Genomic DNA, 27,473 nt, shown 5'->3' with positions numbered 1-27,473 from the left:
GAGCCCCAAACAAAGCTCAGGCTTCCTGAATTCAAGTGCAGTGGACACGCTGGGTATTTATGAACTGGTCTGTGGCCGCCGGGTCCATGCTGCGGGTGCCTTGCTTTGCAGCCTCTGAGCCCAGCCTCGTCCCAGTCTCCTCCGTGGTTCCTGGCACCCTCGTAAAACGGAGATGCTCTAGTCTGCTGCGGCCCCAGCTCCAGTGGGCGAATCTCATCCCACGACAGTAAATTCATTTTACAAACGCCAGCACTAGGGAGCACGCGTGTGATTTCGGAGGTGTCCTGCGGCGCGGCCCCGAGAGCCTCGGTGATACAGTCACAGGGACGGACAGACGGGCAGACTTGACTGATGAAATCCCGGCTTCTCGGAGGTTTTAGCTGAGCCGTTTTAAACCCCGCTGGGATGGAACTTGGCAGGCGAGTTATCAGCATGGACGTGATGATTTATCACCGGGCAGAGAAGGCCGTATGATCAATGGCAAATCCATTCACAAAAAAAATGGCGTGGTTTCGTCCGCTGGCTCTTTACATTTGCTAACCTGCTGCTAGGACCGTGGCTGAGTATTTCCAGCAGGTTTTTCCCTTCTATGACTGGCACCTTTTTGGCATTTCCTTCCTGTAGCAGTCATGTGATGGAGATCATACTCGTTACCTGCTCCTAAGCTAGGCTTGCAAAACAGCAAAGAGCAAGACGCGTCTTCTACATCCAGCGCTCATTTTCCTCCCTCTCTGTGTTGTTTTCCAGGAAAAGCAGGCTGGTGAGCTTGGGAGGAGGTGGCTGTTCTCATGCCAGGAAAGTGTGGATTGAGGGGGTAGGGGAGAAGAGCAATGGGAAGAGTGAAGTGTGGGGGAGAGAGTGATTTATGATGAAAGGTTAAAAGTGCCAAGTACGTTTAGTGTGACTAAACAACAGGTGTAGGAGAACAGGCTTGATAAGCACCTGTCCCCAATCCCAGGGCACGTAAGCCCCAAGGAAGGGAAGAAATACTGAGAGTGACGTAAGGGTGCATGAATGCCATTACTAGGATGAAACTAAAAAACAAAGGAACTTCTCTTTTCTGGGTTTTTTGTGCTGCGGCCTTTTGCTGTAGTTTCTGAGCGCCTTCGGTGGAAAATAAGTAGCAGTTCTGGTTGACTTTGCACGTTGTCTGGCATTTCTTCCTTTTCAGGATCAAAACTGCTCTGGGTAGGAGAGAGGATGGAAGTGGATTGTTTTAAGACTTGTTTATTTATTTATTTAAATAGGGGCTTAGAGGGATAGGTTTAATTTAAAGCTGAATATCAGAGGAAACTGCAAAGTAGTAGGCTGGGAAATGCTTTCCAAAGGGAAGTGCCAGAAACTGTCATTGTTTGGTGCATTTAAAAACTAACTTTCATTTTTTGGTGCATTTACAGCTGAACCGAATAAAGCATTGGGGGAATAAATAGTAAGGGGTTAATCCGGCGTTGGCTTCAGAGATGGGTTCATTGGGATCCCAAAGGCCTTTTTAATTGCTGCATACTCTGGGTGCTGTGCAGTGCACTTACCCCTTCAGAAGAAACACAAATGTCCATTCCTGCACGTAACATAATGGGGTTAGACCTCTGCTAAGTGGATTCATCTGTATACAGGGCGAGATGGGCAGGAGAGGGGTGTGATAATCTGTAATTATCAACTCCCGTTCTGCCAACTGTCTACAGCAACCAGGAACCCATTAATGCCGATATCAAGTTCAGCCCATGCAAGCGGGGATTGAAAATCCAGCCAGGACAGTGTGACATCTCCACTCCCACTTCAAACCGCCACTTGCAACTCGGAAGCGATCGGTAGTATTTTGCAGACAGCCAGGGCACTGGGCCTGCCTGTTCTCAGCCCCTTTTGACATACCCATGCAAAACTGTAAACAGGGAAGGCGCACAGTAAAAAGATGTTATGTTGTTTTTGGTGGCTTTGCAAGCAACAAATGCTAGAAAATGGCTGGTCGTTCGGGCTTTCTGCTGAGCTGGGTTTCATTTGGGGAGACATGCGTGGAGTGGGCTATTTACTGGATTAACTACTGAAAAGAAATGCTGCAGGGATGGCAGGTAGGGAGAACTGGGACTCTTCCAAATGTTGCCAGCATTGGAATGGATCGCTTCCAAACGCCTGGCTTTTGTTGTTGTTTTTCCCATAAACTGGCCGTGAAAGCTGTAAATCTTCATAGTAGGAAACAGTTTTCACTGACATTCTCAGTCATTTAAAATGAGGAAAGCAAACCTCAGGATGCAGAGCTGTGAGTGGGTGGATGGTCTTTGTAAGGCAGACCTGAAAGTCTCCTAATCCCAGTTCTGTCCTTGCTCTGAGTGCAGTTCAGCTCTTTCCAGACAGCTGGCACAAGGCTTGTACACCAGGTAAACCAGTCTCTCTCCTCCTTTATATACTCAAGGCCCCCCTCAGGCAAAGCGCCATAGTACTCAGTTTTTTCTTAATTATGGAAAAATAATTGAATTGCATGTAACTTGTTTCTCTGAGGACAAAAAATTCAGGAAGATCACAACGGGGCGTGGTATGTTTGACCCTGTGGATTCCTATCTGAGAGCTCAGGTTTTATCTTGTAGATTGGGTATGGGTGTTCACATGGGGATAATGTTTGGTGACCCTCCGACACCCTCAGAAGTATCTTGCAGTGCTCCGGTTGGGGCTCATTAAGCTAAACCTTCAGAAGTTCACCACCTGAACTTGTCACCCTGCACCTTAGTTTCAGCCAAAATAGTTAAGACCTTTTATGCAAACTGTCGCATCACTTTATTCTGGGTTTTTTTTTTTTGGTTGGAAAACCCTTGCCTAGTAATTGCACTGAATTCGACAAAACACACACCTCGGGGTGGGAAAGCGGGGTTGGATTTAGACCCAACTTACTGGGAGCTAGTATTTTTGCTGTTTTGTTCTCCTCTCCTCCTTTCAAGTTATGCATTAAAATAAGACTCTCCAAGCAGAACCTCTACTGAGCCGTGAATGATTTTAATAGCAGGGAGAAGCCCTGCATATATGCTCTGGTATCTGTTTCAAACGTATCAGTGTTCCCACCCACTCAGCACGTGTATTAGAAAGGCTTGTTTCATCTTCAGGGTGACAAAACAACCAATGCATTATTGATGGCCCTTATAATAAACACAGAGTCCGCACATCGTGGCAATTCATCATCCTGACACTTCCTTGTTGCGTCCCCGCAGCCCGGCCCCCGGGGGTGGAGCTGTCTGTGCCAAGGCAGCAGGCACCCGTCTTGACAGCTTCAGCAAATGGAAATCTTTAAACTAGATCAAACTGTCACTCTGAAATTAGAATTTGTACCTTCTACCCGCTCGTTAAGGACTTTGCACCAGCAAAACTGTGCGCCGTGCTTTTCCTTAATTGCTCCCAGGGAAATAGCTAATCCATTCTGCACCTAAAGCAGTAGGACTCGTGAAAAGCATGCGAATCCCTCGGAGAGAAGTGTTCTGTGTATCAATCATCCTTGGAAGAGAGCAGTGCCGTTGTCCGTACCGCATGTTGTCGGGAATGGCTGATGATGTTGTTAGCTGGTGGTCTCTCAGCATTATTGTATACAAGGCAGTAGGAGAAAATGGATGAGCTCTGCGGCTCGAATGGTATGGGAGAGGGGGGCTAGGGAAGCAGGGGGAACTGTAGCAGTAAGCCTCAGTCTTTCCACAGCCCCCAGGGATGTATCTTCAGAGTATTGTCTAATAAGTGGGGAGGCCGGGGGGGGGGGGGGGGGCGGCGTTTCAAGAATTAGCCCATTATCAAAAAGGGCTAGGAAAGGATTAAAGGATGTCTCTGAGTTAGATGCCCAAATCTACTTCCAAGGCTAAACCCTGAGGGTTGGGCATACAACTGGAATCAAACCTGGGTTTCTGGTTGTCATAGGCGTTGTTTTTGGGAAGAGAGAGGCATGTGGAAGTGAAAAGATGATACCCCCCCCCCCCAATTAAAGTGCCAACAACTAAGAGAGAGTTATTGTCAGCCAGGGTTTGCGGGGGGGAGGCATTTTGGCAGCACATGTTCCAAACTGGGGGATCCCTAAAACTAATGCACGGTTGGCTCAGTTAAAAGGGAATAACTATGGTGATTAAATGTAATGGAGTGACAGAAGTCTAAGGGGCAGCGGCTGTTAATATATGGTTAAGCATTATTATTATATATGACATCAAGCACTGATATTTTGGGCTTGATCCAGCCCAGGACTTAAGCATGTGTTAGACAGCCGTCCAAGAGTGTACCCATAGAGAGAGAGCCTGGCTTCATTGATGTTAATGGCAAAACTTCCATTGATTTCTGTAGGGCCAGGGTCTCAGAGTTGACTACAGTGGAGATAGCAGTGTACTCGGTTAGCTATGTGTGCAAGTGCTTGTAGCACTGAAGCTTTTGAGTGTGAGTGTGTGTGTGTGTGTACACGTGTGTATTGGCTCAGGGACCAGACCTTTATATACAGTTGTAGAGCTCCTGGTCCTGACTCTGACTGGGGCCTCTGCCTGCAGCTGTAACGCGACTGATACTGAAATGGGTGTCGTAGGCTTCCCCATGTCTTTCTGTACCCGTTGTTTGTAGACGGTGCTGATCTCTTCCAGTGAAGGCTGCAATTGCTGTATATCTTTTGCCATCATCTCGTAGCCATGATATAGGTCGTGCGCCTTTCCAAAGCTGGGCATTGGTGTATTCTCCAAGTCCACTGAAGGATAAGCATCGTCCAGGCCCCGCGATGGCTCTCTGCGCAGATGACTCTTTTGCCCTGGGGGGGTAGTGCGTGGCCCTTTGTGTGCTGTCATGAACGATGTTGTTTCATCATTCCCATCGTCTAGCCTGGCACTGGCCCGATCTCTCGTGTAGTACAGTTTTTTTTTTACAATTTTCTCTGCTAAAGGGAGCATGAATGCTCCTCAGAACACACAGCATTTTTATTTCACTCATCTTTAAGGAAATGCCTGAAGGAGGGATTTCTTTTTGCTTTTTTTCAGGGTTTTTTTTTTTTTTTCTTTTTTCAGAGGAGCCAGCCAAGCATAACTGTTCCATAGGATTCAATTAGTCTATAAGGTGCACCTCTTACCCTCCTTTCTCCCTTAGGAGATGTGTTTTAATAGGAGCAAAGCTACCTCTGCTCTTCCTCGCCATTGCCCCGATCTCTTTGGGCATACTGCAAAGCTGACCGTCTTACCCTGGCTTGGGCTTTGTCATTGCAGAGTTGCCTACTTGGTGAGTGATTCATCTTTGCCCACTTGAAATGGAAAACAAGTTGCTCAGGTGCCATAGCAACGAGTGCCATAGAAGTAATTTGTAGGATAGAAAACGTCATCCGCGTATCATGAGAAGGGGTGAAGTGAAATGCCCAGCCAAGTCCTTGCACTTGGTAGTTCTGCAGCTGAACCCATGTTAATGATCACCGTCTTTATGAGGATCGCGGCGCCCTTTAAGTCTGTGATTTAAGCAAGGCTGGGTGCTTCATGAAGCAGGCGGTGGTATCTGCCTCTCTGCATCTGCAAAATGCAAAGCGGCTCGCTTAGAGTCCCGCAGCCAGTTGGCAGGGAGGTTGGAACCGGGACCGAGGAGTCCTTATTCCCAGCTCCTCCACTTCTCTAGCAAACCGCAGCACCAGTGAGAAATGCGTCTGGAGAGGAACGGGGCTTGATCTTTCATGTAAGGGGGTGTCTGTTACATGCATAAAAAAATTACTTGAGATGAAAATGAGCATCTTCAATTGACGGTGGTGTCTGTGAATGTATTGAATGGTGAACATGGATAATCTCCAAGCTGGGGAAAACAGTGCTGAGTTGGGGCCTTATCCAGCGTCGGCTTGTGTGGGGGTTGAATTGGGCCCGTATTGAGCGAGAAATATGGAAGCCGCAGAAATTGTAGAGGGGAGGAAAGAAAAAAAGCACGTGCCCCGGTGGTGAAACTTCTGTGACTCCAGAACAAATCCGGAGAAGAACGGCGTTCCCTTACTTGCCTACTTGCCCCCCCTCCTGCCCTGGGCGTTACTCCCTGAAGAATTGCTTTGTAATATTTGCAGAATCCCATCTTTGCTACGTTGGTATTTCTACTCTTTCACTACCGAGAGATCTTCTAGTTGCAGGGATCTTTCCAGTATAATGGTGTGTCACTAGCTCTGCCAGGCCAGACTTTCCAGATGAGTGAGAATGAAACCTGTTGCCCATCTTTCTTGCATCCAGAAAGGCCTGATGTGAAGTGCTGACCCCTTCTATTCCTACTGGCTTCAGTGGCCAGTCCTAATGGGAGCAAGTGTCTGTTCAGTGGAAGCAGCAGATCAGGATTATAGAATTTACCATTGCAGGGCTCCATATAGACCATCATAGTCTTTAAAAGTAGGGGAGAAGAGGCTTTTTCAAACAAGCCATCAAAACACCAGGTGTTACCTGAAGTGACCCGCACTGCAGTGGGCCGATGGGGAAAGGAGGGCAGACTGAATAGCTCTCCTGATAGGCTCATGCCGGTTCTAGAGTTTGTGGCTGCATGAATTGTAGAAAGAAAGGGGTTGCAAGGTGATGGCATGAATGTGCAGTACTGTTGCACCTAGACTCTTGCTGAAGCTAAGGAATTGTTTGAAGGAATTGGGAAGAAATGCCTGTACCATGACAGTAGCTGACAACCTGGAAGACCTAACCTGATGAGCTGAATGGTGCTTTCGAAGGTTATAATCAAAACTGCCTCATTTTTCTGTCAGCTTTGCTGAAATCCTCCCAACGGTTCTAAAATTAGCTGCAGAGCACAGAAGCATGGAGTGATTCCTGCATTAAGATGTCGGTAGGCTGGCTATCTATCTATCTATCGCCCACTACCAGTCTGTCTGTGACTTGGTAGCACCTACCAGCCCCAGCGAGGGACTGGGACCCCCTTTCGCTAAGCCCCTGATCCGCCTAGTCTCCATCTAATGATTCCTGTGGCGTAGGATGTTTAAATTGTAGCTGAGAGAAGCTAAGTTCTCCTGGACTTATTTCCAATTAGAGCACAGGTGAGCTAAAACACCCGAGGACACCTGCCTAGAGAGTGCTGATGACCAGGCTTTGATAGTAGTCTGCTTTTTGTGACTGCTGACTTGCTATGTGCACAGTGCCTTTCAGAAAGGTGGTGGTGGATACCTGAAAGCCAGGGGGGGCACGTCTCAGCTGCGTGTGTAGGTGTTCACTGCCCCATGGCCTTCATTGTGATTTTTTTGCCCCAGGGTGACTGTGCCCTAGAGATACTGAAAGCCCAGGGCATTTGAGATGAATGCAGAAACTGGGTGAGAAATCTTGTAAGAGGAAGTGGCTCCTCTTCTCCTCCGTATGAACCGAGAGCAGGCAGGAAGGGGGGTGGGGGGGAGGGAGGTGATGCTGTTCTGGCAGCCAGCTCCACAGCGCTTGCAGACAGGAGATTAAACCACAGATGGTGAGTGAGTTTGAGAGTGAAGAGCAGAAGAAACTTGCTCAGATCCAACCCCCTCCGTGTTCTCTGGCAGCCTTTGCAGAGGCAGGTGGGTGGATGAGGAAAGGGAAGGGTTACCTAGCAAGGCCATTGTAAAAGAGAAATCTCTCACTTAACACTGGATAAGGAGCCGAAGGAGCTGTTGCAAGTAAGAACCGGTGAAGCTGAGGACATAAAATTGTGTTGGTTGCTGAATGTACAGGAACTGGATTGGGAAATCCCACTGCCACTGCAGTCAGCAGGAATCCGATGGTTACCTGTCCCTCCGGCTCATGGCCGAGCCCCACGCTTTCTGAGGGTCTCGACTCCGCCGCTGGTAGATGACCCTTGGCAGCAGCATGAGCAGCGGGTACTGTAGCTGGGATGAAGAACTGGAGGACTGTTTCTTCACAGCCAAGACCTCGTTCTCCAGGAGCGCACAAAACAAAACCCTCGTGAAGGTAATGCCTTTAAAACTACAGGAGGGGATGAACGGGAGAGAATTTCCCCCTAGCAAGCTGCAAAGCAAGTGCCGGCATGCATGCACAGCTGGCTGCAGATGCTGTCAGGAATGGCTGGCAGTTGCAGGCAGGATCCCCTTCTACTGTCCAGGGGGAGTGGGGTTTACTTCTCTCGCTGCCTGATGGTGGAGGTGGGGCGTGTTACCGTACCTATCCTGCAGCCTTTTTGTCCATATTGGGATGCACCTTTCCCCTTCCAGTCCTCTTCCTGGCTCTCCAGAATCCAGCTGGAACCTCTCCAGGAGTTTGGGAAGAGCCCCGTGCTCACAGCTGCTTAGTACCCGTTTGCTGCCCTCCTACCTGTCGTAACCCCTTGACCGAGACGTGTCCCCCGCCCCCCCTTTGTGGCACCGGGGTATGCCACGGATCATATTTCTGAGCAATCCTCCTTAAAGGCATGTTAAGGAGGCAGCGGGGCTGTAGAGTCAACGGGCCAAATTCACCTCTGGTTCAGCTCTTGAGATCTCCGACTGTGGATTAATTTGGCATGTTCGTGCGTGTCAAAAAGAGACAGAGTTTGACGGGTGAGCGATTTACCCCCAGGGCACAATTCCTGTAATACTGATGGGGTATATGTCTGCTTTGTATTGGTAAGGACTTCATATTGTTCCTTTAGTGGATTTCTGTTCACTAACCGGACCTGGGTACAAAAAGAGAAGGAAGAAGAACAATTACGGAAGTAGAGGTTTTACATAGAAAAAAAAAAAATATTTACATCTCACATTAGGGAGCTTGCACTGGGTAACTGTTTTTCCCCATTGCTGCAAAAAGTTTGATCTTAGCTGTGCTCCTAGCTCTCAAAGAGAAGACAGTGACTTCAGAGCAGGGGGCTGTTGTTTTCATTTGAGAAAAATGTATTTTAACTTCTCGGTGGTGAAACCCTGCTGTTGGGCACTGCTGTATTTGCATGTCTGAAACTGTAAAGTTATAATCCTAAGCAGGTGCTCTTGGTCTCCTCTTTCTAAAGACAGGCAGAATAAGAGCACTCAAGAGTCTCTTGGAAAGTGCCTGCTTTAAGGGCATGGCCTAGCTGAGGGACATGGGGGGAGGACAGTCTCAGTGCTGTAGCTTTCAGTATCTTGCTTTAAAATTTTTAGAAATTTTCCCTGGGATTTTTAACAGGGGGCATTCCCTGGTAATTTTATTCATGCCAAAAAGGGAATTGTCGGTGAACCAGCATTAATTTATTTTTTTTAAATATCGTTCGATGATTCATTTGTGTAGGAGACCAGCAAGGTTGGACCTTTTGTGTAATGTGTTTACACCCCCACCCGTACATTTCATTCTTTCTTTTGTGGCAGGATATTGAGATTTTTCTTTCATTCAGAGGACTCTGATCATTTATTCATGCACCGTTCTGTCCTAGGCTGCCCATGCCTGTCACTGGACTGCTAACCCCCGCTATTGTTGGAGCGCTAGTAGCTCTTCTTAGGTGTCCAAACACAAGCTGAATGAAAGGAGTTCATGTTCAATAATTTAGACTTTGGAGGCTCTGCCTGCACTAGGAGCCCTTTTGCGGTATCTTGTACACACCAATATAATGTGTACCCCCAGAGGGGCTGTGGATGCAGCTGTGGTGTCTGAGCTGTGCTCATAGAGGAAAGTCACCACCCAGCATCTCAAGTCAAACAACTGAGTTTTGCCAGTATAACTGCATTTGCGCTGAAAACGTTGACGGGCACCGCGGGGTCGGTCAGCAGCCATATTTACCCACCCCCCAGACCGGCGTAGTTCAGGTATGGCGTCTCAGGGTAGTTGTACCATGGAAAGGAAATGGTTCCTGTTCAAGCAACGGTATCGCTGCCCGAGCAATCAGATTACATGATATGCATCCTCTGGCCTTGAAACAGCAAAGGAGATGCACATCTCCAAGTGACTGGTTGTTTCTTGCGGGGGAAGGACAGTTGAAGGCCTATGACCATATTTGGGGCATAGGGACTGTGTAAAAATTCTTTGAAGCTTCTGGCCTTGCTTGTTTGGGAGGTGTCATTAGTGGGGGTCACATGAGTGAATTGCTGGAAATGGTTAGGGACCCTGAGGCCAGAGCTGGTACCTGGGGTTCTGCAGCAATAAATCACCAGATTTGCGTCAAAAAGTAGTGAGAAGTAAACGTGGAGGCCTAACGTTGGCAATACATAGCTGATTTCCAAAGGGTAGATGATCTCTGCAAGCACTTGATTGTTTGAGGAACAGGCCAGTGGGCTTGGAAGAGTACAGGGGGGAAGCGGATGGAACAGGGGAATGGACTGTAAGGAGCAATCCTGGGGTGGCATTTGGTACTAGAAGGGACCTGAAAGTTTTCCCCCTTCTCCTTCCCTCAATTCTGATGTCGACGTGACTCAGAAATTTAAGTTCTTCCTGGATCCAGATGACGTACACGCTGTTTGGGCATGGACCGCTTGATGTGGGTGGGATGCTTTGCCTGAGCATCCTTGGAGGTTGCAGAGGGAAACAGGTGCAGCGTCTGAGTTGGGCTTTGGAAGCAGCACGGGATGCCGGGACGGCAGGTGGGAAGTGCTAGACGCAACCCTCCCCGAGCAGACGGGCAGATAATTGAACTGTTGCTTGAACTGACGGGGCGTCTTTCTGCCACTGCTCATCCTTGGGATATCAATCTGCCTTTCACTTGAGCACAACACCCATTGAAGCCACTGGGAGCTTTCTTGGGGCTGTAGGATTTGTTCCGTTTATCTACAGCTCTGATTCACCCTCCAGGGTCAGGCTACTCTGAGAAGAGAGTGACAATGAAGTGTTGTCTGTGTCGTCAAATGCCAGCCTCTCTGGGCCGGTTTTTGGTTTCCACATCCCTCCTGACTGCCCTCGGTGACTTAGGTGAGGCAGGGGCTTGACTGGGGGTCCCAAGAGAAGCACGCTAAGCATCCAGAGAATGGCTTTCTTGGATCATGAGATGCCCGGTTACAAAACATGGTGTGCTGTAGCGATTGATGCCCCAATAGCAGACAGTGCAAGTGCTGCTGGGCTAAAACGTATGTTGATTTGGAAATCTGGAGTCCCTCAGTACTAGACAAGTATTGGCCCAAATCACAATAGACCCTGTCTTCCCCCGCTTTTTCCCCCTCTTTCTTTGACCCCCCCCCGCCCCCCGCTTCTGCAGCCGTTGTTTAAGTCCTAAATGTGGAAATCTTCCACAACCACAGTCTACAAGACGCCTACATCTGGCAGTAATTGTGTGGTACAGCTACTTAACAAATCATCAGCTGCTCGTGGCTGTGCAGTAAACAGATTCTGGGTCCAAGATTGAATTAACCTGCTGGGCAGATTTGGGAGCAACTCCGCCTGTCCTGATTTCTGAAATTTGGAACAGATGCCCCAATCCGAGGGGCAAAACGTGACCAGGTCGCCAGTGCTGCAAGCTTCCCAGCTCAGCTCGCGGTCCGTCACTGGGATTTCAGACAAGAGCCATGTATTCCAGCCTCCGGAGCCTCTGCCAGGGAAAAACAAGCATACGAAATATTGTTCTTTCCTGGTTGACTTGTTCGAACAAGTTTGATCTTCATCAAGTTCTTAAAGGGCTATCGGTGAGAAAGCAATGCCCTACTGATGAATGTAACACCTACACAAAGCCTAACGATTAGATTAAGGCCCAGCGATGAGTCTTCATATGCCATGATCTTAAAAGCCTTTTTTCAAACACTTTACATAGCTTTTCCCAACCGCTGTCTTAGGTAGGTCCTGTCCTTGCTGTTCTACCGCTAAGGCGCAGACTTGCTCTGTTACACTGGGCAAGTTGGTGGCAAAGCTGGGGATGTAACCCGGGAGTATGGCTGCTCGTTGGGACAGATCTTGCCAAAGACATGATTGTCAAAGGCGCTTGAGGGAAGGAGACTCTGTTCCATTTGTGACTGGGAGAAGCGGGTGCTTAATTATAGTGCCTTTAAAACCCAAGGCTTTGAGGCACTGTCGAGCCGGTAGTAACTTTATCTGAAACACTAGGCAGTGGCAGTGCTAAGGGAAGCTGGCCTGGAGAGTAAAGGAAAGGAGAATAGGGCACGTAGAGAGAGTCATTACATGAAAACAGCCAGCAAGAACAGCTGGTAATTCACATGCCTGGGAGCAGCAGCTGTTTAAAACAATTGAGACTGCAAATCCTTCTTGAGCAACTTCATCATCCTTTCTTTCTTTTTTGTTTTCAGTGCCATAAAACTTAGTTTTGGAAATAACCTTGCTTGCAGCAACCAGTGCTTGAATCTTAATTTTTTTGTCTTTTCCCCAGAAGCTCTGCTTGGGTGTTTCCTACCTTGCTACCCATGTCAAGTCTTCAGTATAAAGAGTGTGATCGTTCAAAACCAGGACCCTCCTGCAGGCGCAGCAGAACTGCTGGCTGCCGTTCACTGGGGCAGATACTGTGAGATCCTGTCTATAAAGAGAAAAAGGGCGACTTGCCCTCTTGGCTCTCACGTGCCTCTCCGCATTACGATTCATGCCTGCTTTCAGCCTTCGTCACGGGTTGACCAGAATGCTGTGCGTCTGCAAGAACTTGCTTGCTAAAACCAATATCGTTTTCTTGTGCCCTTTTGTATACATCTATTTCAAGCAATTGGGCCTTCCTGCAAATGCTTTGGCAGGTGTTTAAGCTTCTAACAGTGTCCTCCTCCACCCACTGATTCCTTTTCTTACACTCTGTTCTTTCCCTGCTGTTCTCGTCCCTCCTGCTCTGCCGTTGTTAAGTACCAGATGGAGCTCCCCCGGGTAGATGCAGGGGCAGACTGAGACTCTAATGGGCGTGCCCTGATCCATCAAAACGTGCCTTCGGCCCACTTTTTTTGGTGGTTTTCCTAAGTTCTTTATCTGGGGATGTCCGTTTCCCCGTAATCTCCCTCGCTGGCACTGGTCAGAGCGGTCTGCTCTGCCCCAGCCAGACATCTTAGTATTGGCTTTTGAGTATCAAACAAATGAGCGAGAGCTCACTACGTAGGAACCGTCTCCAATTGCCTTCTCGGGAGCGTTGAGCAGATGCAGAGACCTGGAACACACTGCACCTGCATTTGTGCTTATTCTGCTGATGTTGGCAAGCCAGCTGTTTGGGCCTGTGACCTGTGGTTTTCTAACATCCAGGAAAGGTGCACGGGCTTCCGGCCTGATTCAGTCACCCAGGCGCTTACAAAAGCCCCGTGGGCGCCCTTGAGAGCTCCACTCGTGGGGCCCAGGCTAGGTGTTTCCCTCCGGGTTGACAGGAAGCTTCGTGCTGCTGCCCTTGTTGAAGTCCTGCATGCGTAGTGAGGGCCAGCCGCATTGCAGCAGGTCGTTAGGGGCACATTGGTGGCCGACGCCACGGGTCAGCGGGTTACAGTCGATTCTTGTTGCCCCCTTTGTGTGGGCATCAGCTTCAGGTGGTCAGATGGAGATTTCACATGCCAGTTTAAAACCCCAGTCCTCTCCTCTCGGTGTGTAAAGCAAAGGGAGAGAGCGTGCTGTCGAGCCTGTTTCCAAGGGTGCGTCTCCACGTGTGCTTTAATGCACGTTAGCCTTATTTTAATGCACGTTAAAGCGTCACCAAAAAAAATGCTTTTTAGCTAATGCATATTTTTCTAGTACCTCACAGTGGAGATACTAGATTTAATGTGCATTACATAAAGCACTTTAAGCACATCTGTGTGTTCAATTAAAGTGACCATTTCAATGGGCTTGAGGAAACATAGGTCGCTTTAATGAAGTCTGTTTTCATGCCTGAGGATGAAGCAGAATTGTGCATGGTGCGGCTGGCCAGGGTCTTGGGAGAGGACAGCATCTGACACTTGTAAGCCTCTTGCCTGGGTTTCATTGCCTATCCCAGCTTGTGGAGGCATTGCTGCTACTTGGGAAAATGCTGATCCTAGAATTGGACTGTCTGGCGGCATCTTTGAGCTGCTTCAGCCATCGCGAGGTGGGACGTCCCCTGAGGACTCTCCAGACCAGCTTTATTGGAAAGGTGGCCTTTCGTACATGTGGGGCAAAGGCCGCTTAGCCGAGAATTGCTGCGCGGTCAGGAGTTCAGCCCAGGCAAGATTAACTCGCAGCCCTGGAGACCAGAGACTTCTTTATCCAGAGCCAGACGGCAGCTGTTCCCACAGTCTGCTGCCACCTGCCCCGAAGGGCCTTTCCTGCAGTGGGCAAGGGGGCATCCAGATGCCGTTGCCCGGCCAGATGGACCCTGGGCTCTCTGCTCCAAGCACCAAGGGAGAGCGCTGTGATTGTGGCTGGGTTTGAGCCGCATGCAGGTTGCGTTTCTGGCAGAGGTCAAAGTCGGGCAAATGTTTGTCCATCTCTAATGTAAAATCTCTCGTTCTGACCTAGTGCCGGCAAAGGTTGAAACGTTCTGGATGCGACCGACTTCAAGAAATGAGTGACTCCGTATTTGTTCCCTTCCCCTGTGATTTTTTTCAGAGCATCAGACGCTACTGGTGGGATGAGGAGAAGGCAAGTCCAGTGGTGAAGGGGGCTAGCCTGGGAATTGGGAGACCTAAGTTCAGTTCCCTGCTCCGCTGGGGACAACCTGTGGGACCTGGGGCAGGTTTTCAGCCTTGCTGTCTCTCTGTTTCTGAACTGCAAGAATTTAACTGACTTGGGAGGAACCTCTCACTTCCACTCATGTTGACTCATGCTGTTGCTTACTGATTTAATACTGGAAGTCCCTGTGTGTCAGCCGAGATGGCAGCAATCACAATAACACACTTCTACCCTCCAGAGCTGTTGCAGAGAGAAATGCATGAAATATGGTGATGCCAAACTCTAGGCCTCTTGGTTCAGAGATTAGACCAACTAAAAACTTGCAAAAAAAATTATCTTTTTCTGCAAGTTTTCAGGCACACACACCCTCAGGCTCAGGGAAAATTAAAGATGATAAGAAGTCCTCATGGGTAGAAAATAAACAAGGTAAAATAAAAAAAACCCCAAAAACAAGAAACTAAAATAGGTAGAAAATGTTTTAGCTGTGGGGACTTTTTACCATCTTTGATTTTCCACAAGCCTGAGGAAGGGTGTGTGCACCTGAAAACTTGCAGAAAAAGATCTTTTTTTTTTTTTTGCAGTTTCTTAGTTGATCTAATAAAACGCATCATCTCCGAACCAAGCGTTCTAGAGTTTTGCATTTCTTCTTGTCTTGGACCAACGTGACTGCCAAATACATCCCTTAAATATGGTGAGGTGCCCAGATGCTTGGGTCAAGGCAGCCACATAGGTGTCTCCAAGAGCGACCAGAAATCAGTTGACTATGGGCAAGGACAAGTTTTTACAAAATCTTTTTTTTTTTTTTTTTTTTTTTTTAATTTCCGAAATGGAGAGACTGGGAGTCTTGGTGACATTGGGTGTTGCTGTTTAAATATTAGATGTGGATTTCAGTGGTTCTAAAAAAAGGCAAATAATATCTTTCTCAATCAGAGCAGGGAAAATGAAAAAAAAATGTGAAATCCTTCTTTCAGCCCTTTGCCATGGTGATATGCAGAGCTGTGTTGCTATGCTACCAGGGAATACTGCAATGCTGAGCGGATGGATAACTGTTTTTTTTTTTTTTGGGTTCGTAGCAAAGAACATCATCATTGCCGCATCACCCTTGACCCTTTAGAAGATGGGGAGCCCTCTTAAGGCAACAGATTTACCCAGTCTAAATCCAGATTGGGGCTGGGCAATAGCAGTTGCTACACATGCAAGCGCATCTACGTGCATTGCGTAGAGATGCTGCAAGTGCTTTGGGGCAGGGGCTGCCTTACATTTTGCTTTTGTCTTGTTTGAATGCAGCAAGCGCAGTTTGCTGTCGGTGCTGGGCAGGCCACAACGGGTAGCGTCACTCTTAGGACTAGGTTTGATTTGCAATTTGGTGCTGCCTGTTTGGGAGGCGGAGGTATCCTGCTGCTGCATCGCAATGGCTCGTGTGCTGTAGACAGGCTGGATCTCGGTGATCCCGGAGAACGACTTTTCCGTGTGCAGAACAGGGACGGCGTATTTGGCAGTGGCGATTTATCCGCTGTGGCGCACAGCCTTGAACTAAAGGAGCCTCTGCTGCGTTCTAGGCAAACGTGGCCAACTGCATCGGGCACCGATCGGGGCTCTGGCAGCCTGGCTCCGTCACCAGCCTGTCACGAGCTCTTGGGCAAACTATTTCTCTCTTGCCCCCATTTCTCTTCCTGCCTTTTATCTCTGATCTATGCAGGCTCATCGAGGCAGGAATGATCTCATTATGCATCGAATCTGGCACAACAGGGCCCTGATCTCGAGACTCATCATGAAAATAATACGGCAGGGCAAGGGGTGTGGAGTCCATAGGCAGTGCTCGTTTAGCTCGGTGACTTCCCTAGCCGCCCTGGCAGCCAGGGCTGCTGCCTCCTGCGGGGGTGGCTTTTGCAGGCTGAGACGCGGGTCACCCTGCCGGCTTTCCGAAATCTCGCTGTCGTCTGGCTCCGGCTCATACCCCCGGGAGCTCCTGTACGTGAGGATGCGGGAAGCCGCGCGCGGAAGAAACGGGGCCGGGAAGGACCAGCGTGCCATTGTAGGCAGGACGAATCGGGCAAGGTTGCCATAGTTACAAAACTTGTTTTTACTCCTTCAGAGCTCTGCGCCAACCTAGTTCAGGGCCAAGGAGAATCGAGCAAATTGTCAGGAAGGCAAATAAGGAGCGGGAAGCGCGGGTATCCAGTGTGGCTGGCGGCAGGACCCTCCAGAGTGCATTGACCCAGAGCCGCTGGGGCTGTCCTTCGTGCCTGGTGCCCTCCCCTCCCCTGAGCTTCCCTGGGGTAGGTGCCCAGCTCAGCCCAGAACGTGCTGGTACAGACGTTGCTGGACATCTTGCCGGGCATTGTCATGCCAGCGTATTTATGAGAGCAGGGAAACTGCCGTGAAGATGCAAATTACAGCCTAGGATTGACGTGCTGATTCTGTCCCCTGCCAGGTACAAATCACGATGGTACCTGGGCGACAGCCCTTGGAGAGGGAAAACCCGGAGAAACCAGCTGGTTTCCTGCCTGCCCTGTGCGGGATCGTTCCTTATGTTCCTTTTATTCCAGCAGCACCTGCAGACTGAATGAAATCAGGGCCCCGTCATTTTAGTCCTGGTCCGTAAGTGATGCTGAGTAACAATCTTTATAGCGCTCGCAACCTAAAACACCAAGGCAGGCAGAATAAGATGCGATTATTGCCATTTTACAGGTTGAGGGTGGGTGGGAACTGAGGCAGAGAAAGACTTGGTGATTACCCAAGTCTGGAACTGAACTCGGGTCTGATACTCCAGTGACTTTAAAAGACGACCAAGAACAAGACCAAATCCAGGCAGGAGGGGACGGCAGTTGGGGCAGGCGTAGGCACCGCTGTTATTTTGGGGAAATGGATCCATGTTGAGGAAGAGTTTCTGGCTGCCGTCCCTGTGGGATTCGAGGGGAAGTCGAGGAGGAGAAAGAGACGAAGAAAAGGAAGACACTAAGCCTCCAAGACCAACTTCAGTTGCCATCAGCTGAAGGCTTTATTTTCCGTTCTGTGCTGATTCATGTGTCCCAGCGGACACGCCACTCAGTTGTTGGATTTATTTTCAGTCCTGGGCAGCAGAGCTCCTGGCTCCATGCTGAGTTCTGGCCTGTCTGTAACTACAGCCAGTTTGGGTTGGTTTTTTTTTTTAAATTTCTCTTTGAATACTTCAAAGTGGCAAAATCACTTTCATTTATTTATTTTTGGCCTAGAAGGAGACTTACTTTACCTACCACTGTATGTTGGGTTCTCAGTATTTCCACTGCTGTCCTGTTTTTCTGGGGTTTCTAGGTCAATTCACACTCTATTCCCCACCTCGCTTCTAAAACCAAGGTGCTTGTTTGGGGTGGGGGAGCTTGCGTCGCTGGGTGGGGGTTGCAGAGCCGGTCGCTTGTTCAGCTGAGAAGTTTCAATCCAAGCCAAGTCAGATGGTTGGAGCTGCTCGGCCAGGGACGTGCGAAAGAAACTTAGGCCGTTGCTGTCCATTTTGGATAACCAATGCAGGACTTGGATACCGGAGCAGGCTACGGAGGAGCTGTTAACACGGGAACTTGACACGCCACTTTTAAAAGACTTTCAGAATGTACCGTAGTCTTGTCCTCGCACCGGTTCCTGCAGCGCTGGGAACGCTTTCTGGGCTGCAGCTGCCTGTGTTTCTAGACTGGTTTAGTTTGCAGAAGAGAACTCTGAGGGGGGGATTTAATAGCAGCCTTCAACTCCCTGAAAGGTGGTTGCAAAGGGGATGGAGCTGGACCGTTCTCAGCAGTGGCAGATGATGGAACAAGGAGCAATGGGCTCAAGTTGCAGCAAGGGAAGTTGAGGTTGGATATTAGGAAAAAATTCCTGACGAGGAGGGTAGTAAACCACTGGAAAAGGTTTTCCAGACAGAAGTTGTGGTATCTCCATCCTTGAAGGCTTTTAAGCCCTGGCTAGACAAAGCCTGGGCTGGGATGATGGAGTTGGGGCTGGTCCTGCCTGGAGCAGGGGGTTGGACTAGATGCGACCTCCTGAGGCCCCTTCAGCCCGCCTTGTCTGCGATTCTGTGTTGATGCTGGGGCCCGAGGAGAGCACTTTGCCTGCATGTCATATCTTATCTGGTCCAGGGGCTGATGGCCCTGCCTCCTTGCTCTATTTGTTTTCCCCTAGCCTTTGCATTTCTGCCTCTTTCCCCCGAGACCCTTGATCCCGTGCAATGGGATCGGTGACCGGAAGGTGACTAGGAACACTCCACGGATGATGATGTTAAACAAAATGTTGGTAAAAATCTGGTTGCTCTTTGTGAATATGTGGATGTCTTTTTACTGTGCCATTTAATCTACTGAAGTCCAACAGCCAACCATGAACCCTGCCTCCATTGGCAAAAGAAATGACTTCCGTGGGGCCACAGAGCGAGTCGGTGACAGAGGCCAGGTGTGGTGATCGCAGCCTGCCCTTCCGCGCCTGAGCTGCGTCCGTCCAGATTCTCTCGTCTCCTGGCTGCGTGGGGTTTTCCAGCTCATCTCTCCAGTTGGAAACGTCAGCGGACTTGGAGAGAAGATTGAGCTCTTGGGCTAATGACGCCGTTGCGGCTGGGACGACGCGTTTCGAGTTGGTCAAAAGAGCCTTGTTTGCACAGAGGATGTTTTGCCAGACTCCCCTTCTGTTCCTCTTTTGTCAGAACAGCCAGTATCTAATACGGCCTATTGTAGCAGATGGAAGCAGAGCAAACAGATAAGCGTTCCCGGCGTTCGGGAGCCAGCAGACCATCTGAGTGGCAGTCGATTAGCTGACACGTCTCAGTTTGGAGCTTGTCCCAAGATGCACTTCTGTATGCAGAGGGCTTTCGCCTTATTTTGCCCCTTGGACCTGATCCGGGGAGGTGCTGAGCGTCTCTTGGGATTGAGTCCCAAGTAGGGGGAGCTCAGTTTTCCCTGGGATTAAATTGCTCATTGTTGGGAAACCGATCAAGCTGGAAAGGGTTGTGTCAGCAACATGAACAAGGAGCTGTAGGTTGGAGAAGAATTTCAGCATCCTGTGCGTGTGGCGGGTAGGAAGTTGGGCTTCAGCTATGCCTAGCTGCTGGAAGGAGGCAGCCCTTTGTATTGGGCCGGCTGGTTACTTCAAAAAACAGAGCCCAGGATCCAGGTAAATGAGAGATTGCAGCCTTTGTCACCAGATCTCCGCAGCATTGCCCCATCCACAGCCCTTGTGGGAGGGACAGGGTTTGTTGCCATTCAATTCCCTTGGTTTTCCCGGGGAATTCTACGTGCGTCGTCTTTATTTTTCCTGAGAAAGCATCGACTTTGTCAGTATGAATGTGAATTGCTGAGCTTGCCTTGTGTGCAAGCAAAGTAATGCTCCAGGCAAGTGAATGAAGATTTGTTTGTCTTGCTATGCAGGCCATAAATTAATTTTTGCTACTAGAATTGGTAGAAACTGTTGTTTATTACCTGCTTGCAGTCATTGCCTGCAAAGGATCCAGTAATATATGCGGGGACTTATTTTGCTGCTGTTGTCCATGTTCACCTTGTACCCTATTAAGGGATCCAGGGATAGTTACCATCAATAGAAAGAAACAGTCTAACTTCAGTGGGCTTTTGGCCAAGTCCTAAATGATCATTTCTGCCATTTCAAGTAAAAAAAAACAGCCCTCACAGAATTAAGGTGCTGTGGACTGTGAGTTAGGCTACGAGTCAAGTCCTCTACCTACCAAGTGTTTAAATATATTCTGTGTATGTATTTATAATGCAGTTCGAGGCAGTTGCAGAGTTTGTAAGCATAAATTAAATTAACCTTGCAGTACCCCTGGAACACAGGGAGGTAGAATCCCCATTTTAAAGAGGGGGCAAACAGAGGCATGGCCAGATAATTAACTTGCCCAAGATGACACAGCAAATCAATGGCCGAGTTGGGAATGGACCCCACAAGCCCCAGCTCCCGTTCTTTTTGCGTCAGACAGCAGTGCCAAGCCTGGATTTCAAGACGGCAGTATAGGTTGCAAGGGAGAAACCCTCATCTCCATCACGCTTGCAGTGGGGCGGGGAGGTCAGGAGCACAGAGCAGTTGAGATGGAGCCCTTCATTGCACCGTACTCGGTCATTCATGTCGCAGGGTCGGCTCCTGCACCAAGCTGTGAGACCTCCTGCTAATAATTCATAGGCTGCGAGCCTCTCAGGTTGATCGTTTGGCAGGAGCTCATCCCTGTTCCTAGCAACTTGTGTGTGCTCGGTGCTTTTTGTTAGAGCCAGCTGCTGCGGGGCAGAGTAACCAGGTCTACTTTAGTCAGTGCGGCGGCAAAATTTGAATGCCAGAAAACTTTGGTTGGGAATTGTGAATTCTCTCACAGGGGGGAAAGGAGAGGACATGAGTGCCCTTCCTCATGTGGCTCTTTATTAAATAATCCTTGGATGAATACTCTGTGAAAGAAGTCCTCCTTTGTCAGATATTCACTGATATTAGTCGTTTGGGGAGTGGGGCACCAATAATGTCTATTCTGATATAGAGACTTTCAAGTCAACTCCATGAAACCTCATGGAATGCCGATTTTCCTGCTCACCGATTCATCCAATATTTAAAATGTTTCTCTGACAAAAAAAAAAGAAAAACCAAAAGGCAAAGTCTGGCAACTTTTAAGCCAGAAGAGAACTTCCTGATGGAACTGTAAAACCTTGTAGATGGGAGATGCTCAGAAATCTTTTAACAGCAGTTATTGCAGTGGAAGTGGTAACGCATGGTTGTAAAATGACCAAAAGGTGTGCAGAAGACCAAGACTTTTTGCTGCGGGTTGTAATCTTTTCAGTAGAACAGTTCAAAAAAATAAATAAATAAAGCCAAAAATAAGTGAAATAAGGCATGCTTCGTAAAACATTTTTTGTTTTAAAAGTTGTCATCGCTGGAAGAGTTCTTGGCACAAAAAGTTTCACAAAAAATTGTTCCAAATGTCAACACGGTTGCTATGCGGATCTCTTTTAACAAAAACTGGCTACGTGGAAACTTTTGAGAAAACGGTTGAGGGCAAAACAGGGTTGGATTCAAACTCTGGAGGGTTCAGAGGACTTGGATGTTTCAAAACCTGAGGTTTTTTCCATTACTAACTTGGTCGTCTTTGGCTTCCCACAAATACTAGGGTCAGCTGGGGCTGTTCTGATCTAGTCTTCCTAGGATGGTATTTTATGTCGTTACTCATGCAGCAAAGATATTAGCTCGTGGTTGAGCCGGAGTAGGTCTTCTAGAAAGGCACCCCTCATTTTTGGGTATGGACACATGTGTTGTAGGGTAAAGGGGAGCAGGGCTTTACTGTACATCAGCACTCCACGGTAACTGCCCATGTGCACGCTCTTACCCTGTGATAAACAGAAGCTGAATCGTGGGGTGTCATCCCTTTTCCACCGAGGGCTAAACTGCTTTCCCTTAACACGGGGTAAGAGCACACTCACGGGCAGTTACTACAGAAGCATTACTGTAGTTGCTGGGGAAGACCTGTTGGCTCCCGTCTAGACCGCCCGTGCCTCCAGAAGAGGAATTATGCTCGTTGCACATTGTTTTTTTTGTCCAGTCTAATTTGAAACGTTTTTGCCTGTGAACAAAGATGCAGATGGGAAAAGCTGTTTCTAAGTAAATCTCCACAGTAATAGAGAGCTTAGTCCAGTTTGGCTTATTCATGACCACTCTGATACGTAGTCGTGAAAATTTTTCTTCCTCTTTCAAGGTGTGTGCTTCTCTTTATAGTTATGCTGCTCTGTTGAGTTCAAGTGAAGCCCAGTATCCTACTGAAAACTTTGTCCGGGATTTAAAATAGATCTAGTTCCTTTTATGTATTTATTGAAACACCATGAGGGTTCCTCCCCCCACTTCAAGCTGCAAGGGGTGGGTAAGTGTTGGAGGTTAGATAATTACACTCTTATTATGTGAGAACAAAAGGTTTCCTGACCCTTTGTTGAATCTTTTATGACTTGCAGAATCACTTGGTGTTAGATTTGTTTTCGTTTCCCCCTGCCCCCCGAACCTTTGAGCTGCCAAAGGCATACAAAAATGGAGAAAATTAATAAACCGATTAAAAAGCAACAGATCTATTTTTGGGAATTTCTGATTTGGGTATTAAGTCACAGTTTTGAGAGGGGGCCTTAGTAATTTGCTCACCTCAATCTTCATTTTATAGCACCAGATATAGATCATTAGCAGGTAAGATGCCATTTCATTTCCAGTACATCTGGAATGACTGGCTATAGAAAACTCGGATAAAGTGCATGTTAGGACCACCACTGTAATTTTAAATCCAACTCTTCTTTTCCTGAGAATCGGTGCTCAGTGAGATGAGCTGTAATCACCCTGCAGAGAACATTTGTGATGCATGCACTCAGACCCAGCTAAAAGATTGGACCCTGTGCTCTCACGAGGAGGTGCCGGTTTGACGCAACTTCACTGATTCAAGGGGTGATGCACACCAGTACTCCAGCACGGAAACTAGCCTGTGCTTGCCTCTAGGATCACTTTTGTCCAAGACGGTTGCAGCGTCGAGCCCAGACCTCCAACCCAGTTCAGTATTTTGGGGCTGTTCAACCGGCCGTCCAGCGAAGAGGGTCTGCAGGTGGATTCGACTTGGCAGCAGCATTTCTGAGATGCAGAACAGGCCCCGGCCTGGTGAGAAGACGGTCCGAAAAGACCAAAGCGTGTGAAGGTTGAAATGGGCAAAGTGACTGGGTGGTGACTGGGTTGTCACGGGTGTTGTGTTGTCGACGCATAACAGCTTGGTCACTGGAAGTCATCCCAGGGTAGCACGTGGTTGTCATTTCCCGCAGGCGCTCTGTATTCACACCAAGCTTCTCAAGAGCAAAACTGCAGTGCCCCGTACCTACACGTTCCCTGCCGTTGACTGAGAAGCAACTCTTCGCTCCGCTTATCTCTCTCGTGCCGCGCCTTGGAGTCGTAGCCCCGAGGTGGTACTCCAGTGTGTCTGGCAGCAGCGGGCTCTCTTCTGCCTCATGCATTGTTCTGCTGGCGGTGGCATCCTCTGAAATCTCTGGGAGGACTTGCATTGCAGGTGGTGCTGTAACAAGTGACGAGAGAGGGTAGCTTGAATTTTCCATCTGTTTTTAAGATCCCAGGGTGGTTTTCCAAGGCCACTGATCGGCAAGAGCATCTTTTTTGTCTTGGACCGGGAGCAAATTCCCCCTAGCACCCCTGAAAGGCAATAAACAGCATCCCACTTTGCCGACTGACATTCAGGAGCGTGGCCCAGTACTCCTTATCACCTGTGCGGGTGGGGGGGTGTTTCTCCCACCCCCCTCCATTTAGTGGCCCGTATCACAGACTTCTGACTCGTTAGGGAAATGCAGCATTGCAAAGAAAAGGCTTGCCTGGCAAACCAGCACATCAGCCACCTGTGTCAGCAACCTCAGCCATGTGGAGTGAGGCACGCTGTTTGTTGGTGAGCCGTAGCTCTTAGCACACCGCGTGTTGGTTCTGGGGAGGTTTTAATTGGCTGAGTGCTGCCTCCCCCTGTGCCAGATGAGGCTCGAGTCCAGGGAACGCTTCTTACCAGCCTCAAAAGAAGATCGCGCCAGCTGGACTCGGGCTGTTTGGAAGGTGGGGGAATTCAGGCGCGCTCTGAGCTGGCAGGCTTCACTTTGTTTGCAAACAGGTTTAATGAAACCGTTGCAAAGTCCCACGTGGACGCAATGCAGTTTCAGACCTAGCTTGTATCTGTTTAGCCTGTAAACTCAAAGCTGTGCATTTAAACTGGCGAGCTAAGCAGTACGTAACCCAGGTTTGCAACTGAACTGTGTCTCTTCGGTGCTGTGCGCCAGATTTTCTAACCCGATTTTGTTAAACCAGTGCAGGGTCTGTGTGTAAAGCCAGCCAACTCTGACAACAAGTCGATGGTGGAGTCAGAGTACAACCCAGAAGGCATGGCTCTGTCTTCCCCCTTGGCCGAGGGACACATGCTTTCCGGTACGTCACCCAGTGGGAAGGGTGTGTGCAGCTGTGTGTACAGCAGTGATGCAAGTGAGAGCTTGCAAGAGCCAGGGGGGGATTGCCATAGGCATGCCACTTCCATGGCATTGCTGTGTAGATACCAGTATCGCCGCTTTCTCTCAGTAGCGTTTCATCTTTCCCTTCGATATGCTACGTAGGTGGGACAGGAGTGCGAGTAGGGTGAACATCGCCCCGTCTTCTCCTTCCCACGAGCAGGTGGTGTTGGGAGAGGGGGTGGAGAAGGATGGTAGGTGGTGGTGTGCAGAAACATCTATTCTAGGATTGTCCCGTGGCAGCCCTACAGTTACTTGTTAACCAGTGATTTTCTCTTCACTATTCTCAGGTCAGGCTGCGTCTTAAGCAGGTGTAATAAAGCATCTCTTAACATCCGTGAAATGCTAAAGCATCACGTCGAAGTGCAGGACTGTTCTCTAGAGGACAGAGTGGTGGTTTCAGGAACTTTTATGGGTTCTGCTTCTTGCCTTGTGTGTCCACTAGCTTGTTGTTTAACCCGGTTTTGCTTGTTGTCTTTTTTTTTTTTTTTTTTCTGGCTGTAAGGGAGACTTGGGGGGTGTTGACTAGTGTTTTGTAAAGCACTTTGAGATCCTGGGATGACAGGAGCTGTAGGAGTGTAGCCTGCTTGTCCAGGAAGGGATTAGCAGCGTGCTGTCTGGAGCCACTGAAGCACAGGTCGACACGGTTCTTTGGGTAAATCCTGATATCTTTCATTAGACCAAATTAATCTAATGAAAGATACTGGGTTTACCCGAAGTACCTTGTCTGCCTATGTCTTCAGACCAACATGGCTACAGCCTATATGCCTGAAGCACAGGCTTGCATTTAAACCCTGACTGTCATGGATTGAAATATTGTAGTACGACTTTTTGGTGGGCAGAGGCTGGTCACAGAAGCTAACCTGCCCACAGAGTCCTCCTCCAGGCTGGAGGATAAGCAAATCCTTATCACTTGACTGTCCCAAATCTGGGCTGGGACATGGGCAGACAAGGTACTTTGCAACCCGCCCCTCATCAAATATCCTTTTGGTGTGTGAACGGGCAGAGAAGCATGGAGAGGTTGTTTTGCTAACAGCTTGTCTCATCCTGTCTCTCTCAAACAGGAAATGTGGCAACGGTTTATGGTTAATAGCTTCTGTTCTCTTTTCTTCAGCAAGAACTGCATGTTTTGCAGCAGAAACTTTGCACAACAGGAGGGCTGGGTGGATTGGTGAAGAACTATAAGAGGCTTTCAGACCAGAGAGAGGACTTTGTTGGACTCTGAACGAGCGACTGTTGTAGGTTCATGTGCAGAGCTATTATTTCTCCTCCCAGACGCTGGGTCTCGGCGTGCCACCTCTTGGTCCCACCCTCTACCTTGCTTCAACTTTGTTTTTTACTGCAGAAATTGCACAGTGACTCTTCATGCGCAGTCTGTGGAGCGCCCTGATGTGGCTTTGCTCTTTGGTTGCAGGTCCAGTTTGTCACCATCCTCCTATCTCTTGTTGGATGGTACCAAGCTCTGTGCCCAGTGGAGCGTGCACAGTGCTGCTAGGAAAAGATTGGTTTGCAGCCTTCAGGCAGGTTTAACTCGGAGGTCAAGCCATATTCTGCTCTTGACTCTGCCTCGTTCCCCAGGGAGGTTTACCCTCATGGAAAAAAACCTGTGCATGTTTGAGCTGTCTCATTACCCAGCAATTGAAACAGTCATCAAGGATAATGAGGAAGCTTCTGCTAGAGCCATGAAGTATCCCGTTTCCTTGCTTACCTCTCTACTTGATAAGCAACGAGTCTCCCAGGGCTGCAGAGTTCAGACAGGAGGCCCTGCAGTCTCGGTCTGGTGGTTCTGTTCCTAAACCGTGTGATCTTAGTCCATCAGTCTCTGGACCTGGGCACACGCTGCATAAACACCAAAGTCAACTGCACCACAGTGCAGGCTTAGATGGCCATTTTTCGAGGGTAGATGCCACAGGTTAAGGCGGCTATCAAGACTTGGCAAGTTTGTGTTGGCAGCCGGGGTTAAATGTGGGGTTGGACTTGAACTGCTTTAAACTCAGACCGCATCTTTGCTGCTATCCATCATGGCCAGCCTGAGCGTGGAGCATGTATATCCCGAATCCGTCCCTACGAGGCCCCCGTTGCGATGTGGTGACTGACGCTTCGAGAAGTGTTCCCTGGAGGCGATGCGCGAGGCCAAATCCGGTGCTGGGGCAAGTCCCTGGGTGGCTGGTGTTAGCTCTGGGGTGGTGTTTGGACCCTGTGCCCGGCACCTGTTTCAGAGCATCCTCCAGTTTTAGTTTCACCAGCAGCGGGAGAGTGTTAAGGGAACAGGCCCTTGAACTTCCCGGGCCTTTTTATGGCACCCGGCATGGCATCTTCGGTATTAATAGCTGTGTAAATAAAAGAGGCTGGGACACCTGCTCTGGGGACTGGCTCCTAGCAGGGGGGGCAGCAGGTGTCCGGCAGCTCTCCCGCGTGTCAGGAAATGCCTGGGAGGGGCAGCCTTGTCCTGGAGATTGACCTGAAACCCAAGCCCTTGCCCCAGCTACGCCCAAGCGGTAGGATGCTACAATCCACGCGGTTGTGGCTTGAGACCCTGCAGGTGGTGAACAACAGCTGTCGTGCCCCCATGGAGCTGCGGAGAAACCTCAGCAAAACTTCTCACGGGGGCAAAGAAATGCTCCCCCTTGGAGTGAACGCGTGCTCAAACCATCATAAATTAACTTGAAAATAGTTGTAAAAATCTGATTTCCTCATGCCTCTCGCCCCCCACTCCCAGTTTTTTCAAGGGGGAGCACGCTTCCCTCTGTGCTTGCAGGTCTGAGTCTCGTTCTGAGGGTATCAGGCGGGGCGATTTGTCAGCGATTGTTAATTCCTTACTATATTTAGGATTTCCCAGAAACTTCATTTTAATGGCTTATTCTCCCTTGATTAGGTACGGTGATTACATTATCTTTTCAGAGCTAAGAAATTATTTTAAAACTTAATCTAATTTTTTTTCTTCCCTTTCTGTCTGAGCGAAGCGTCCCCAGTGGATCGGTTTCCACAGACTTATTCATGATGGGGGGAGTCCAAGCCATTTTGTTCTGGTTTTTATATTTTTGTATTGATCTACCATGGTTTGCCACTCCTTGCTTAGCTG

At 48.9% G+C, this 27,473-nt stretch overlaps 1 protein-coding gene across 1 annotated transcript in view; it reads left to right on the top strand.

Moving 5' to 3' along the window:
- The first annotated feature begins 7,350 nt into the window (after nucleotides 1–7,350).
- RASSF5 (Ras association domain family member 5) overlaps nucleotides 7,351–27,473 on the top strand; it is a 35,985-nt gene continuing 15,862 nt past the window's right edge. Inside the window, exon 1 of the mRNA XM_019546523.1 lies at nucleotides 7,351–7,874. Within this exon, the coding sequence (XP_019402068.1) occupies nucleotides 7,755–7,874 (120 nt within the window). The 5' untranslated portion in view covers nucleotides 7,351–7,754. The remainder of the gene's footprint in view (nucleotides 7,875–27,473) is intronic.

The sequence above is a fragment of the Crocodylus porosus genome, unplaced genomic scaffold (genome assembly GCF_001723895.1).
Source record: "Crocodylus porosus isolate Cpor-Errol unplaced genomic scaffold, CroPor_comp1, whole genome shotgun sequence".
Classification (NCBI taxonomy): domain Eukaryota; kingdom Metazoa; phylum Chordata; order Crocodylia; family Crocodylidae; genus Crocodylus; species Crocodylus porosus.
Note: the sequence above shows the minus strand (reverse complement) of the source record. Positions and strands in the feature narration are given on the sequence as shown.